This window comes from Oncorhynchus clarkii, chromosome 33 (assembly GCF_045791955.1).
Source record: "Oncorhynchus clarkii lewisi isolate Uvic-CL-2024 chromosome 33, UVic_Ocla_1.0, whole genome shotgun sequence".
NCBI lineage: Eukaryota > Metazoa > Chordata > Actinopteri > Salmoniformes > Salmonidae > Oncorhynchus > Oncorhynchus clarkii.
In genome coordinates this window covers 601,365-617,509 of record NC_092179.1, presented here as the reverse complement: position 1 = coordinate 617,509, position 16,145 = coordinate 601,365, and the positions used below count along the sequence as shown (strand labels likewise).

The following is a 16,145-nucleotide window of genomic DNA, read 5'->3' as shown; positions in this document are numbered from 1 at the left end:
GCTCTCCGTGTACTTTTAAGGGCCAGCCAACTGCAATTTTCCCAAGTCCCACTTTTGGCACCTGACCACACGACTGAACAGTAGTCCAGTTGCGACAAAACCAGGGCCTGTAGGACCTGCCTTGTTGATAGTGTTGTTAAGAAGGCAGAGCAGCGCTTTATTATGGATAGACTTCTCCCCATCCTAGCTGTTGTTGTATCAGTTTACAATCCACGGTTACCCAAAGCAGTTTAGTCACCTCAACTTGCTCAATTTCCACATTATTCTTTACGAGATGTAGTTGAGGTTTAGGGTTTAGTGAATGATTTGTCCCAAATACAATGCTTTAAGTTTCGCAAATATTTAGGACTAATTTATTCCTTGCTACCCATTCTGAAACAAACGTTTTGCAGTAATTTCCATTGCTGTAGTAGCTGACATGTATAGTGTTGAATCATCCGCATACATAGACACACAGGCTTTGCTCAACACCGTCGTTAGTAAAAATTGAAAAAAGCAAGGGGCCTAAACAGCTACCCTGGGGAATTCCTGCTTCTACCTGGATTATGTTTGAGAGGCTTCCATTAAAGAACACCCTCTATGTTCTGTTAGACAAGTAACTCTTTATCCACATTATAGCAGGGGGTGTAAAGCCATAACACATATGTTTTCCCAGCAGCAGACTATGATCGATAATGTCAAAAGCTGCACTGAAGTCTAACAAGACAGCCCCTATAATAATTTTGTCATCAATTTCTCTCAGCCAATCATCAGTCATTTGTGTAAGTGCCATGCATGTTGAGTGTTCTTCCCTATATGCATGCTGAAAGTGTTGTGAAATAGCATTGTATCTGGTCAAACACAATTTTTTCCAGAAGTTTACTAAGGGTTGGTAACAGGCTGATTGGTTGGCTATTTGAGCCAGTAAGAGGGGCTTTACTATTCTTGGGTGGCGGAAATACTTTAGCTTCCCTCCAGACCAGAGCACACACACTTTCTAGCAGGCTTAAATTGAAGATATGGCAAATAGGGGTAGCAATTTAATCCGCGATTGTCCTCATAATTTTCCATCCAAATTGTCAGACCCTGGTGGCTTGTCATTGTTGATAGACAACAGTAATTTTTTCGACCCTTCCACACTGACATTGCGGAATTAAAAAGTACAATTCTCGTCTTTCATAATTTTGTCAGATACACTTGGATGTGTAGTGTCAGCATTTGTTGCTGGCATGTCATCCCTAAGTTTGTTAATCTTGCCAATGAAAAAGTAATTGACCCTTCTTTTGTGTCCATCTCATGTTAATTAATTCTGTGTTCCCGGTCCAAAATGACCTCCCCATTATAGCTTATTATAAACCCATAATAATACATATACTATCACCTAATGTTGTGTTAGATCTTTTTATCAACTTAATTTCGTGTGAACATTACAAGTTTTTAACTTCTATTTGCTTATTATGGCCTGTAGGCCTCATTGACCTGAGCTCATACAACTTGTTTTTGAGTTAAAAAAAAAGCATAATGTATGGACAATTTTGACTATAACAAATACTCAGATGAAACATATTGTACTATTTGTCACAGACTACTTTGTGTCGAAGTTTAACAAGGACTCTCTCCTCCTCACCAGTGTCATGATCAAAGATATGATCAAGAACCTCACATACAGTATATCGTTTGATCATTGTGCTGTCACAGAATGAATTGTGAGCAAGGCCTCAAAAAATGCGAGAGATGCGAGAAAAGGTCTATAAACAGTTGAAGTCGGAAGTTTACATACACCTTAGCCAAATACATTAAACTCAATTTTTCAAAATTCCTGACATTTAATCCAAGACAAATTCCCTGTTTTAGGTCAGTTAGGATCACCACTTAATTTTAAGAATGTGAAATGTCAGAATAATAGCAGAGAGAATGATTTCTTTCAGCTTTAATTTCTTTCATCACATTCCCATTGGGTCAGAAGTTTACATACAGTCAATTAGTATTTGATAGCATTGCCTTTAAATTGTTTAACCTGTTGAATCTATGGGGGCGCTATTTCATTATTGGATAAAAAAAACGTGCCCGTTTTAAGCGCAATATTTTGTCACGAAAAGATGCTCGACTATGCATATAATTGACAGCTTTGGAAAGAAAACAGTCTAACGTTTCCAAAACTGCAAAGATATTATCTGTGAGTGCCACAGAACTCATGCTACAGGCGAAACCAAGATGAAACTTCAAACAGGAAATGAGCAGAATTTCTGAAGCTCTGTTTTCCAATGTCTCCTTATATGGCTGTGAATGCAGCAGGAACGAGCCTGCGCTTTCTGTCGTTTCTTCAAGATGTCTGCAGCATTGTGACGTATTTGTAGGCATATCATTGGAAGATTGGCCTTTGTCTAAATTGGTGCGTAATCTTCAATTGCGGGCATTTTCTCCTGGGATTCAGGACAGAAAGCACACTTCCACGAAGGATATATCATCGAAGAGATATGTGAAAAACACCTTGAGGATTGGTTCTAAACAACGTTTGCCATGTTTCAGTCGATATTATGGAGTTAATTTGGAAAAAAGTTTGGCGTATTGATGACTGGATTTTCTGTTTTTTTTGGTAGCCAAACGTGACGCACCAAACGGAGCGATTTCTCCTAAACAAATAATCTTTCAGGAAAACCTGAACATTTTCTATCTAACAGAGTCTCCTCATTGAAAACATCTGAAGTTCTTCAAAGGTAAATTATTTTATTTGAATGCTTTTCTGGTTTTTGTGAAAATGTTGCCTGCTAAATGCTAATGCTAATGCTAATGCTAAATGCTACGCTAGCTAGCTACTGTTACACAAATGATTATTTTCCTATGGTTGAGAAGCATATTTTGAAAATCTGAGATGACAGTGTTGTTAACAAAAGGCTAAGCTTGAGAGCTAGCATATTTATTTCATTTCATTTGCGATTTTCATGAATAGTTAACGTTGCGTTATGGTAATGAGCTTAGGTCTATGAATAGGATCCCGGATCCGGGTTTGCTCGCCGCAACTGGTTAACTTGGGTCAACTGTTTCAGGTAGCCTTCCACAAGCTTCCCACAATAACTTGGGTGAATTTTGGCCCATTCCTCCTGACAGAGATGGTGTAACTGAGTCTGGTTTGTAGGCCTCCTTGCTCGCACACACTTTTTCAGTTCTGCCCACAAATGTTCTATAGGATTGAGGTCAGGGCTTTGTGATGGCCACTCTAATGCCTTGACTTTCTTGTCCTTAAGCCATTTTGCCACAACTTTGGAAGTATGCTTGGGGTCAATGTCCATTTGGAAGGCCCATTTGCGACCAAGCTTTAACTTCCTGACTGATGTCTTGAGATGTTGCTTCAATATATCCACATAGTTGTCCTCCCTCATGATGCCATCTATTTTGTGAAGTGCACCAGTCCCTCCTGCAGCAAAGCACCCCCACAACATGATGCTGCCACCCCCGTGCTTCACGGTTGGGATGGTTTTCTTTGGCTTGCAAGCCTCCCTCTTTTTCAAAACAGTGCCTATTGAAATCCTAGTGAGATATGAATGAGGATGCACTTCCTAGGGCTTCCACTAGACGTCACTTTCTTTTGAAACTGGTTTGAGGATTCTACTATAAAGGAGGTGCTCATAATAGCTCTGAGTCTGGCAGAGAGCCTCGGTCTCATGAAGCGCGCTCCCGACAGAGTTTGCTCTCGTTCCAATGCTTTTCTTCAGACAATGAAATTCTCCGGTTGGAACCTTATTGATGATTTATGTTAAAAACATCCTAAAGATTGATTGCATACATCATTTGACTTGTTTCTACGGACTGTAACGGAACTTTGAGTTTTTCTGGCGGAAGTGTTTGCGCCTCATGAAGACTTTTTTTAAAATTTTATTTTACCTTTATTTTACTAGGCAAGTCGTTTAAGAACAAATTCTTATTTTCAATGACGGCCTAGGAACAGTGGGTTAACTGCCTGTTCAGGGGCAGAACGACAGATTTGTACCTTCTTAGCTCAGGGATTCGAACTTGCAACCTTTCGGTTACTAGTCCAACGCTCTAACCACAAGTGGGCTGAACATGCTAACAACAAGTGGCTTTACGGAAGTTTATGGAACAAATCAGTCATCTATTGTCAAACTGGGATTCCTGGGAGTGCCTTCTGATGAAGATCAAAGCTAAGTGAATATTTATAGTGTTTTTTCTAGCTTCTGTTGACGCCAAAATGACGGATATTCCTCTGGCTGTTTTGGGTTCTGAGCGCCATTCTCAGATTATGCTTTTTCCGTAAAGTTTTTTAAAAATCTGACACAGCGGTTGAATAGAGGATAAGTCTATCTTTTATCAATGTTTATTATGAGTATTTCTGCAAAATCACCGGATGTTTTGGAATCAAAACATTACTGCACGTAACGCGCCAATGTAAACTGAGATTTTTGGATATAAATATGCACATTATCAAACAAAACATACATGTATTGTGTAACATGATGTCCAATGAGTGTCATCTGATGAAGCGCATCAAAGGTTAGTGATTCATTTTATCTATATTTCTGCTTTTTGTGACTCCTATCTTTGGCAGGAAAATGGCTGTGTGTGTTTTTGTGACTTGACTCTGACCTAACATAATCATTTGCTGTGCTTTAGCTGTAAAGCATTTTTAAATCGGGCACGATGGGTATATTAAAAATATGTTTATCTTTCATTTGCTGTAATGGACTTGTTAATGTGTGAAAGTTACATATTTCTAAAAAATATTTTTGAATTTCGCGCGCTGCCGTTTCAGAGGAAGGTTGTCGAGGGGTTCCGCCTGCCCTTGAAAGGTTAAAGTAGTTGGCAATATCAGTGGGTTTTGTGATAAATGAGCCATCTGATTCAATGAATGAGTTAGATTTGTTTTCCGCAAAAAAATGCCATTTAACCTGTTATGGCTGCAATCCCGATACCGGGATCGCCAAAATTCAAACCACAGAAATCTCATAATTACAATTCCTAAAACATACATGTGTCTCATATCATTTTTAATTTATTTTCATTGTTAATCCCACCAAAGTGTCCGATTTCAAATAGGATTTTCAGTGAAAGCACTACAAACGATTATGTTAGGTCTCCACCAAACCACAATAAGCACAGCCATTTTCCAGCAAAATATAGCATTCAGAAAAACCAGAAATAAAGAAAATTAATCACTAACCTTGAATTTTCTTCATCACATGACACTCATAGGACTTCATGTTACACAATACATGCATGTTTTGTTTGATAATGTTCATATTTATATCAAAATAATCTGAGTTTACATTGGCGTGTTAGATTCACCAGTTCCAAAAACATCAAGTGATTTTGCATAGCCACATCATTCAACAGAAATACTCATCATAAATGTAGATGATAATATAGTTAGTTATACACATGGAATTATAGATATACCTCTCCTTAATGCAACCGCTGTGTCAGATTTCAAAAAAACTTTACGGAAAAAGAAATGGATGCAATAATCTGAGACGGAGCTCAATTTAAAAACACTACAGCCGCAAAGATGGCATCAACATAAACAAGATATTACATGATAAATATTCCCTTACCTTTGATGATCTACATCAGAAAGCACTCCAGGAATCCCAGGTTCACAATAAATGTTTGTTTTGTTCGAAATGTCCGTTATTTATGTCCAAATACCTTCTTTTGTTAGAGCGTTTGGTATACATATCCAAACGAGCGTTTGGTATACATATCCAAACGCAAATTCTGGTCAGCGTTATATCGGACAAAAACTTCAAAAGGTGATATTAACGGTCGAAGAAACATTTCAAACTAAGTACAGAATCAATCATTAGGATGTTTTTAACATATAGCTTCAATAAAGTTCCAACCGGAGTATTCCTTCTAGTCTTCGTGAGCCATGGAACGCAAGTGGGTACCATGAGGAAAAAGCGCAATCACAAAATGGCTGCTTGATGGACAGCTGATATATTCTGCTCTCATTCACTCCCACAACAACATAGAAGCCTCATTACAAATTCTGTTAATGGTTTACATCTAGTGGAACCCCTAGGCAGTGCAACATCATTCATATCTCAAGGGTATTTCATTGGGGACTCTGGTGAATACATACAAAGCCCAGATATCTCACTTCCTGTTTTAATTTCTCCTCAGGATTTTGCTTGTCATATGAGTTATGTTATACTCACAAACATCATTCAAACAGTTTTAGAAACTTTAGAGTGTTTTCTATCCAACACTAATAATAATATACATATATTAGCAACAAACTAACATGGTCCAAGCACACCAAGACAGTCATGAAGAGGTCGCGACAAAATCGTATTCCCCCTCAGGAGACTGAAAATATTTGGCATGGGTCCTCAGATCCTCAAAAGGTTCTACAGCTGCAGCCAAGTCTAGGTCCAAGAGGCTTCTCAACAGCTTCTACCCCCAAGCCATGACTCATGAACATCTGATCAAATGGCTACCCAAACCCCCTCTCTTTTACACTGATGCTACTCTGTTATTATCTATGCATAGTCACTTTAATAACTACATGTACATATTACCTCAATTACCTCGACTAACCGGTGCCCCAGCATACTGACTCTGTACCGGGACCCCCTGTATATATAGCCTATCTATTGTTGTTTTACTGCTGCTCTTTAATTATTTGTTATTTTTATTTATTTTGGGGGGGGTATTTTTCTTAAAACACCTGTTGTAATTTGGCGCATGTGACAAATCAAATTTGATTTTTGATTTGATCTCTGTGAAATATGACTTCAGGTGTCACTGGTGTTGAATTTCCACCACAATATGTTAGAGAAAGATCACACTGAATGATTCAGAACATGAACAATCATTTGTCTTGGTAAAATGTATTTTATAACATAGGAATTGAAAATTCATCACCAAGAGTGTTTTCACCCACTTTGTTTGCAGCAGGCAGGTTACAACAAGCTAAAACCAAGTGATGAAATCACTGGCGACCGATATAATTGCACATAATTTGTGCAGAAGTAGAGAGATGTGGGTTTATTTTTACTACTTTCTCACTGTCTATTGGAGTATGCGTCTGTGTTTGCCCCTGGTCCCCAGTGCCCCTGTTTCATACAGTAGCAAGTGAGTCATGCTACAAGAAGACAGGTCGCAGGAGACAATGTTCGCGAATGGATTTAGAAAATTGATAAGTGGCAGTTGGGACATCGAGTGTCACGAAGTGTTGACCCTGAGGACCTGCATATACACACTTTAAATGGAGCTTGTTTCTCAATATAAGTACCTGGGTGTCTGGATTGATGACAAGTTATCCTTCATAACGCATATAACAAATATGAATAAGAAGCTAAGATCCAAGATAGTTTTTATATCTAAATAAATCATGCCTTAGTATTAAAAATAGGAGAAAGATTGTTCAAGCAACGCTTCTCCCTGTATTGGATTTTGGTGAAATTGTTTACATGCATGCAGCAACCTCTGTTTTAAAACCCTTGGACACAGTCTACCATTCAGCAATACGTTTTATCACAGGGGACAAATTTAGGACTGATCATTGTAGTCTGTATAAAAATGTGGGATGGACCTCTGTCTGTAAGAAGAGAGCTGCATTCTCTTTTATTTATTTAAAAAGCCACCTGACAGAAACTCCCTCCATATGTAACTTCATTAATTAAGATAAGAATAATAAGTTACCAAACCTGTTCATAAGAATGGATAACACTAGAAATCCCTTCAGTCGCCACAGATTTAGGAACATCCATGTTTAGTTTTTTTGCCCCTACCAATACCACTGTCAGTCCAGCAACACTCAGTAAGAGGATTAGTAACCTCACAAGTTAAATTGCTATTGATAATAGCAACATAGGAGTCACTCAGAGTGCAACACGGGGAAGGGAATCTCCATTGCACTCTTCCAATGGTTAACACACGCCACTAATAAATAGAACCCTCCGTTCAGGAGAAAAGTTATTAGAAGTCATGAACCACGATCACACCACGTACGACTGGTCTAATACTTAAAGAGTACTTCCGTCATGAAGTTAGCTCCTCCAGGGATAACATAGCTATGAAGTAGACTTCTTCATACCTACCGCCACTACAATAGTGGAAGACAGTGACTGGTAGTAAAACCACTACAGACTCCCTCGACATCAATTCTGACTGACCTCCAGGCATTGACCTGGAAATTACCTGACGACGTCAGACTAATTCTGAACAAGTTGTAATCTGCCAGGATACTTGGTTTCTTTCCCTTGACATGTGCTCTTGCGTAAGCATAAACGCACAGACTTCTTCAAGTGCAGATACCCTACCCGGGTCGACCACACCAGAGGGGGGACTGCAACAGCGATCACCAACTGGACATCTGCTGTCCAGCCATGGAGTGGACTTCATTCTCAGAAACCCTACCCGGGTCGACCACCAGATGGGGACCACAACGATGGTCCACAACCAGGACAACCCACGGTCATTTTTATGTTGGTTTGCAACATGCAGGTTTATCGCAAGATTGAACCCAACATGGGGGGACTGTCATGACGTTGGCCTGGGGGTATGTTTATGACAGTCATAAATACCTCTCCCCCCTTTTTCCTCTCTCTACCCTACTGATGTGACATTTGAAAATCCTTTGGTTAACATAGAGATTCTGGGAACATCAGAAGGTGGGGGGAAATTAACTATATTCTGGTAATCCGACCAATTGAACATTAGTGGTGGTACTTAATGAATATAATGTCAGTTCGGTTGTCATCTGAGACATTCTCATCAATGATAGGATGACATAAAGTCTGCACATTGTAGTTATCGGATTCACATGGAATTGTTGTTCAATTTAAATGTTTGAATATAAAATTATTGGTGAAGAGATTAAATTGAATTTTATCTTCCAAATGAGAGATTTGGGTTTTCATAAGGTTAGGGCTCTGCTCAATCAGTGGCCCGCCCCTGTGAAGAGACATGGGTTATAAAACTTTTCAAACACACCCTTTTCGCTCCACTATATAAAGCCTTGACGAAAATGTAACCTCCTGTTCCGAGGATGTGAGGACGACGGTCCATACGTTAAAAGGACTAACATGTCAACTACAGAACTAAGCCAACCTCAGCGTGAGCTTTGGTTGTGAATGGTATGAACTTTGAACTCTTATTTACTATAGAAGTGACACCTCCTAGCCGTTGAGTTAGCAACAGCAGCTGCAAACTTGGACAAGGAAAGAACAGACAGAGTATCCCGTCTACCACACAACGACGTTACTACAACGTATCCAATTTACCACCAGAGACATTCTTCTAAAGACAAAGGACTCGGTTGGGCAACATGGCCTTCCATCTACCACAAACCTACCGAAGAGCAGCTCAGAGTAAATATTTATTGCATTTTCCTTTTCCAAATGAGTGGTAATTTAGAATGCATCAGATACTGTATTTACGATAGAGACATCGCTTCTCCCTTTGTTCCTCAGTCTTCCCGCTCTTTCACTCAAACCCAGACCCTTTTCTTTGTGTAACCAGCTGTCATATCTGTTCCGCCCGCTAGGGACGTATTCCTTCATGATATCATTTGTAATCAAGGTATGATTCATTCTGTGTATATGTAATTATGTGTGATTAGTTAGGTATTTAGTAAACAAATAATTAAACCAAATTTTGTTAGCCAGGGTTCGTGAAGATAACCAAGAATTTACAACTTTCAGATGAGACTGAAATAAGGTGACGATTAATATTGACTGCTATTGATGTAAAATATTACTAGGTCTTTAAGAGTTTATTCTGAAGATAAAAGCTCTATAAATATTTGTTCGTGGTTCCCCGACTTTCTAGTTAATTACATTTACATGATTTGCTCAATCAGGTAATATTAATTACAGAGAAAGGATTTTATAGAATAGCATGTCATATCAGTTAATCCGGCATAGCCAAAGACACGACAATGTGTATGTTTTAATATTCTGTTTTTATTGTAATGTGTACAGGGCTCTCTTTTAAAATAGATTTTTAATCTCAATGTGAGTCCCTGTTTAAATGAAGGTTCAATCAAATAAATACAGTGCCTTGCGAAAGTATTCGGCCCCCTTGAACTTTGCGAAAGGCTTCAAACATAAAGATATAAAACTGTATTTTTTTGTGAAGAATCAACAACAAGTGGGACACAATCATGAAGTGGAACGACATTTATTGGATATTTCAAACTTTTTGAACAAATCAAAAACTGAAAAATTGGGCGTGCAAAATTATTCAGCCCCCTTAAGTTAATACTTTGTAGCGCCACCTTTTGCTGCGATTACAGCTGTAAGTCGCTTGGGGTATGTCTCTATCAGTTTTGCACATCGAGAGACTGACATTTTTTTTCACTCTTCCATAAAGGCCAGATTTGTGCAATATACGACTGATTGTTGTCCTATGGACAGAGTCTCCCACCTCAGCTGTAGATCTCTGCAGTTCATCCAGAGTGATCATGGGCCTCTTGGCTGCATCTCTGATCAGTCTTCTCCTTGTATGAGCTGAAAGTTTAGAGGGACGGCCAGGTCTTGGTAGATTTGCAGTGGTCTGATACTCCTTCCATTTCAATATTATCGCTTGCACAGTGCTCCTTGGGATGTTTAAAGCTTGGGAAATATTTTTGTATCCAAATCCGGCTTTAAACTTCTTCACAACAGTATCTCGGACCTGCCTGGTGTGTTCCTTGTTCTTCATGATGCTCTCTGCGCTTTTAACGGACCTCTGAGACTATCACAGTGCAGGTGCATTTATACAGAGACTTGATTACACACAGGTGGATTGTATTTATCATCATTAGTCATTTAGGTGAACATTGGATCATTCAGAGATCCTCACTGAACTTCTGGAGAGAGTTTGCTGCACTGAAAGTAAAGGGGCTGAATAATTTTGCACGCCCAATTTTTCAGTTTTTGATTTGTTAAAAAAGTTTGAAATATCCAATAAATGTCGTTCCACTTCATGATTGTGTCCCACTTGTTGTTGATTCTTCACAAAAAAATACAGTTTTATATCTTTATGTTTGAAGCCTGAAATGTGGCAAAAGGTCGCAAAGTTCAAGGGGGCCGAATACTTTCGCAAGGCACTGTAAATAAATAAAAATGTAATTGTCTAAATTATTATTTTGGCCAAAACACTTGCAAACTCAAGTGCTCACTATCGAACACAACAGTGAGTGGACACTCAATAAAAGGCTTAGAGGCCAAGTGTTCGGTTTGAGATTCAGCCAGAGAATGTGCTCATTCAACCAGAAACAGAACGGGCCTGTGAACCTATTCTCGAATTCCCAATGTCAAGTCAACCTCAAGCTAGTCCTGCATCGAGTTGGATACCCATGGTTCCCCCGGGGTGAATGAAAACATTATTTCAATCCGTGAGTCTGACACGTTGCCAAGTTCACTTTTCCTGGATAGCATAGCTCACGCGAAAATGGCTATCATAGAAAACCGGATAAATAAAAAGAAAAGGATATTATGATAAGGGAAACAGGTGCTGCGCGAGTGAAATCCCCAGTTTGGAAGGTCAACAAAGAGGAAGATGGATACACAGCCTACACAAAGAGCAAGCAGATAGGCCTATGTGTTTTCCATAATTCAGTTAATTATTACATTAATTCAGGCATATGCAGGCCATACAAAGTGTAAACCGGTGCGGGTAGTAATTTGAGTAGCCTACAAAATAAATGTAGCTTATTTTTGCAGCCTATATTTGATTCTGGGAATAGTTTGTTTAAGTTGTAATTAGGCCTAAACTATTTTATTATCTAAACCATATTGAATGTAAAGATATTGTTTTGTTAGGTTGGCTATACGCTTTCATTAGGTAAGAAGGCTAATTAAAATCAGAATCATTTGCACACTCAGAATTGTACTTGGTAAAAAGGCAATTTTTGTGATTTGAGTGGCGCATCACATTGTGAAAATAAAAATATATAGTTCTTAATTCATGGCATGGTTTCCTTTTATCCAAATGTTGAATAGACATTAATTCATGCAGGGAAGGGGAATAGTAATAATAGCCTAATAGTATTCATTATAATAAAGCCTACTACTGTGAAGTCACAAATACAATTAATTAAAATGATGTCATATGGCAGGTAAAGGACGGGCTCTCGAAAACAATCCTATGCGAGTGGGTCGTGTTGTGGAGAACAATCTGCCCTGATGGGTGGGGTTCCGAACTGATGTGGCCGGCATGAGGTGGGTGCGGCTCCAAAAAACTGACCTGTGCAGGACTCTACCCCCTACACACATAATTGTGGGATAGTTTGGGAAGGACTGGATAGGTGTAATAAATATGGTGTGAACTCCATTTAGCAAAGTGGAGCTATTCATATATTCATATCCAATATTTTATAATCTACATGAATTGCCCTACTAGGGTTCATATTCGGAGTGTAGCATAATACTGACCAATCAAAACCTCCTTGTCGGAACTATCACTCACCTGAGTGGACACTGGATGGAGTGGTGGCTGCAGTAGTCCCACCTACTCCCACCATTGCAACTGAGATAGATAGGAGAGCTGTGATGAAGAGAGCCCTGGGGAGGGTGAGGGAAATCATTACCATATGTCTGCCTCGATCTCTACAATAACTCAGCTATTAATTATACAAATATTGATTTTGCACTCAGTCAGTTCTGTCAAACTTTGGAGGGGGTTGAGGGAAAGAGACAAAATGATGGGACAGGGTCATAGTAAAGGCAGATGAGGGAGAGAGAGAGTTGACGGGAAAGAGAGAGAGATACATGGAAGGACACAGAAAGAGACACAGAGATGCAGGGAAGGAGACTAGATCAGGATTGTGAGAGAGAAAGGAAGAAATAAGTGGAGGGAAGGAGAGAGTAAAGAGAGAAGAGGCGCAAAGGAGAGAAGAGGGATATCAAATTATGGTGATCTGCCACACATGAAAGGACTGAGGTAGGTAATGACATGTGGTGGCTCCCCAGAAGCACATATGGGTGCCTCCACCTCCACATTGATCACCGCTTTTTACTGCAACAGCACAGAGGGAGATGAACAAGAGGCTGCCTTCTGCCCAAAGTCTCTGTGCCACACTATCACGGACTGAGGCAGTAAAGAGAAATTGGCATGGCCTTGGCTTGGTCTGCCTATCCAGATACATTGGCACTGAACAGATGCTGAATTAAATACACATTGAGACACTTAGGGCGTAATTCAATCAAACCCACTTTGCAGTATTTAGAGCATAGCTCTTGATTCCCATGGTGACATAAAATCACAGAAGTCCTATCTAGAACCTAAAAGTGTTCGTTGACTGTCCCCATAGGAAAAACCTTTTTGGTTCCAGGAAGAACCCCTTTGGGTTCCATGTTCAACTCTTTCCATAGAGGGTTCTACCTGAAACCCAAAAGGATTCTACCAGGAACCAAAAAGGGTTCTCCAATGGGTACAGCCGAAGTACCCTGTTTGCAACCTTTTTTTTCTAAAAGAGTACAGTAAATTGTACAACAACAACCAGGTAGACTACCCACACACTGTATAGATACAGTTGTCAGAAGAAAACGTGTGCATGCATGAGCATTAGTTTGTGTAGTTAAAGAAACTGTGGAGGTGGTTTTGATTGAATTCCAGACAGACACAGTGGCACGTGGAAGAGAAATTTTAGAAACACAGATAAAGATGAGAGGTCTCTATGACCATGGCACAAAACATGGTCAAATATAAACACAGATACACTGAATGTAACATTATTATTATTTTTTAAAGAACATTAAACTCACACAGACGTGTAATCTGAAAACAGATGTTAATCTTATTACTAGATTACATATTGGTTTTCTTACCCATGTAAGCAGTCTATGGACAAGGTAAGGAAACCAATATATAGGCCTAATTGTGAAATTTGGGTGAACCATCACTTTCAACTATCCCTTTATACTCACTTCAGTTAATTCTCAAAAGCAACATATGCTGACTTGTGTAAAATAATGTTAGGTTACTTCATTTGATGTACAATACAATTTTGGACACAACAGCATTTTAATTTTAGGCTAGGCTACTTAGGCTAATTTAACTCAAAACCACTCTCTTCTGCTTATCTGAGTGTCACAAATGACTGCTTTAGTATACAATTTTCTGGAAACATTGCCAATGCTGCCTGAATTGGCCTAGAATTTATCATAATCATTCAACCATGAGATCGAAAGGGATAAGTTTTCTAATGAGTCACGAAATTACTTAAAAGGGGACATTCTAGGCTAATTCAGTTTGCATACATTAATTGATTCTGCTTCCACAAAAGAGCACCCATTATGTGTTTGAAAGAAAATCTCATTATCCGCTATGATCGATATCACGCTCTTCCTGAGTCCTCTGGCAAACTCGGAAAACAACGAGACATGCACCAATGTTTAAGCAGGTCCGATCGGAATCTGATGGAGAAGAGGACGGTCTTTCTGTCAAAACTGACAAACTGTATGAAAATGCATAAATGAAAATGATTACAACAGATGTACAGAGATGTCTCTGCTTGCAGTGTATGGGAAAATCATTATTGCTTGAATTGTTTGGATTATAGGCTAAATGTGGATAAAAAAGCAAGCTATAGGCTGCATGCAACTAGTACTGCAACAGTGCACAATGCGTAATAAACGAATTAATAGGTTGAGGTGATACTTACATCTCCACAAGTCCACCGGTTCACTCTGTAGCGCTGAAGACGGCAACGGGAACGCTGACACCCCGGGCAGGACAGAGTGGCTGTCGCAGGGTGAGGAGACTGTCTGACTCAGCTGCAGCCGGCTAACTTACGATCAGAGAGGAACACGGCGGCCGTGCCAGTACCGGGTTTGTTTTACAGTACCATTCACCACTGGACCATAAATCATATGACAAACGACAACCACACGGTCTTGGGAATCCTTCCAATCAAAGCGACACAGTCGAGCACCTTCGAGATGCGGCTCAGTAGTAGGCTAGAGTATATTACACATAAAACGTAGCCTACCTGTCCCTATGACGAATGACTGCCAGCCTTCGTAAACTACTTAGAGGTTCTGTGATATGCAAATCTCAGTGAGCCCCCGTTCGATGTCCCAGGTGCCACTTGCAATTTACTTTAAATGACACTCCTCGCATTTTTGTTGCTGGATTTAGGAATAGATAAAGGCTCAAACAAAGTTAATATTTCAATAAGCTATTGGATAACTCAGACACCATTCTTTCTTATAGATTTCAACATAAACTGCGTTATTGGTTTATAGTTACAGGCTAAGTGCTACGACAACATATTTACATTTAAGGAAATAAATAATTCAATAATTTTAGATTTTTCTTCGTGCTCTGCTTATTGCCATGAAGAAGGAAGTGAATCTTGTACCGTAAAGTTCAACTCCTCCCTCCACGGAAAACCCAAGTTGCGAAATCTCCAATATAGGCGTTTTTTCGTGTATTGAGCAGTGACTGCAGTCTATGGGTATTTCTCAATTTTAGTTGCGGTTTCAGCCTTGTATCAGCAGGTAGGAGTCAATCTGCTACGGTTTTTACTCAAATGTATTCACAATAGATGAGTCTAAGTTAATACATCGCATTTAATGGGGGGAAGATCTGCCTCAAACTATTAATGTATAGAGAAATCTGTCATGGATAGGGATGTGCATTTTACCTTTTTTGACTGTACACGCATGATTAGAACAAGGGTGGCTGAAAGTGGAAAAAAACATGTGCACATTTATCTTTATGCCAACAGTGAGCAACAATGACTAATTTATCATAACCATTACAGATAACAAATCCTAATTGTTAAATTGATTCATAAACATTCAGTCAATAAAATAACGTTGTTATTCCGTCCTTAATGAGATCCCAAAACAACAACTGATCTGACATAATTGTTCTTTAGTACCCATGGACCATTCCAACTGTTGTTTCATTGTTTCATTGTCCAATATTGGATGTCACAGCACTACAAATTATCTCTCTGTTATAACAAATGGGATTTTTAACTTCCATTTCTGCAGAGTGGGAGAAAGAGAGTTTCTACAGGTATTTATGACCATCATAAAATGGCCAACTTTACCCCTCTCCTCTTCTGCGGGAGAGAGAGGGCGCTGTAGAGCAGACCCACTGTAACCTGATTCTTCAGATCTTCACAGGAGTCATGACAGTCCCACTCTGGTGGATTTAACTTGGAAGGATCCTGCAAGTTGCAACCCACCATAAGAATGAACCTTGGA

The 16,145-nt window shown here is 39.4% G+C and overlaps 1 protein-coding gene across 2 annotated transcripts in view; it reads right to left on the bottom strand.

Annotated features, from left to right (window-relative positions):
* The window catches only part of LOC139393151 (interleukin 1 receptor accessory protein), a 43,459-nt gene extending 28,167 nt beyond the window's left edge, over positions 1 to 15,292 (bottom strand). The window contains exons 1-2 of one of the 2 annotated variants that reach the window (XM_071141527.1): positions 14,591 to 15,292; positions 12,394 to 12,488 (exon numbers count right to left, since the gene is read on the bottom strand). In XM_071141527.1, the coding sequence (XP_070997628.1) occupies positions 12,394 to 12,488; positions 14,591 to 14,592 (97 nt within the window). In that variant the 5' untranslated portion in view covers positions 14,593 to 15,292. The remainder of the gene's footprint in view (positions 1 to 12,393; positions 12,489 to 14,590) is intronic. The other variant, XM_071141526.1, reaches the window with a different exon arrangement.
* Positions 15,293 to 16,145: the final 853 nt, after the last annotated feature.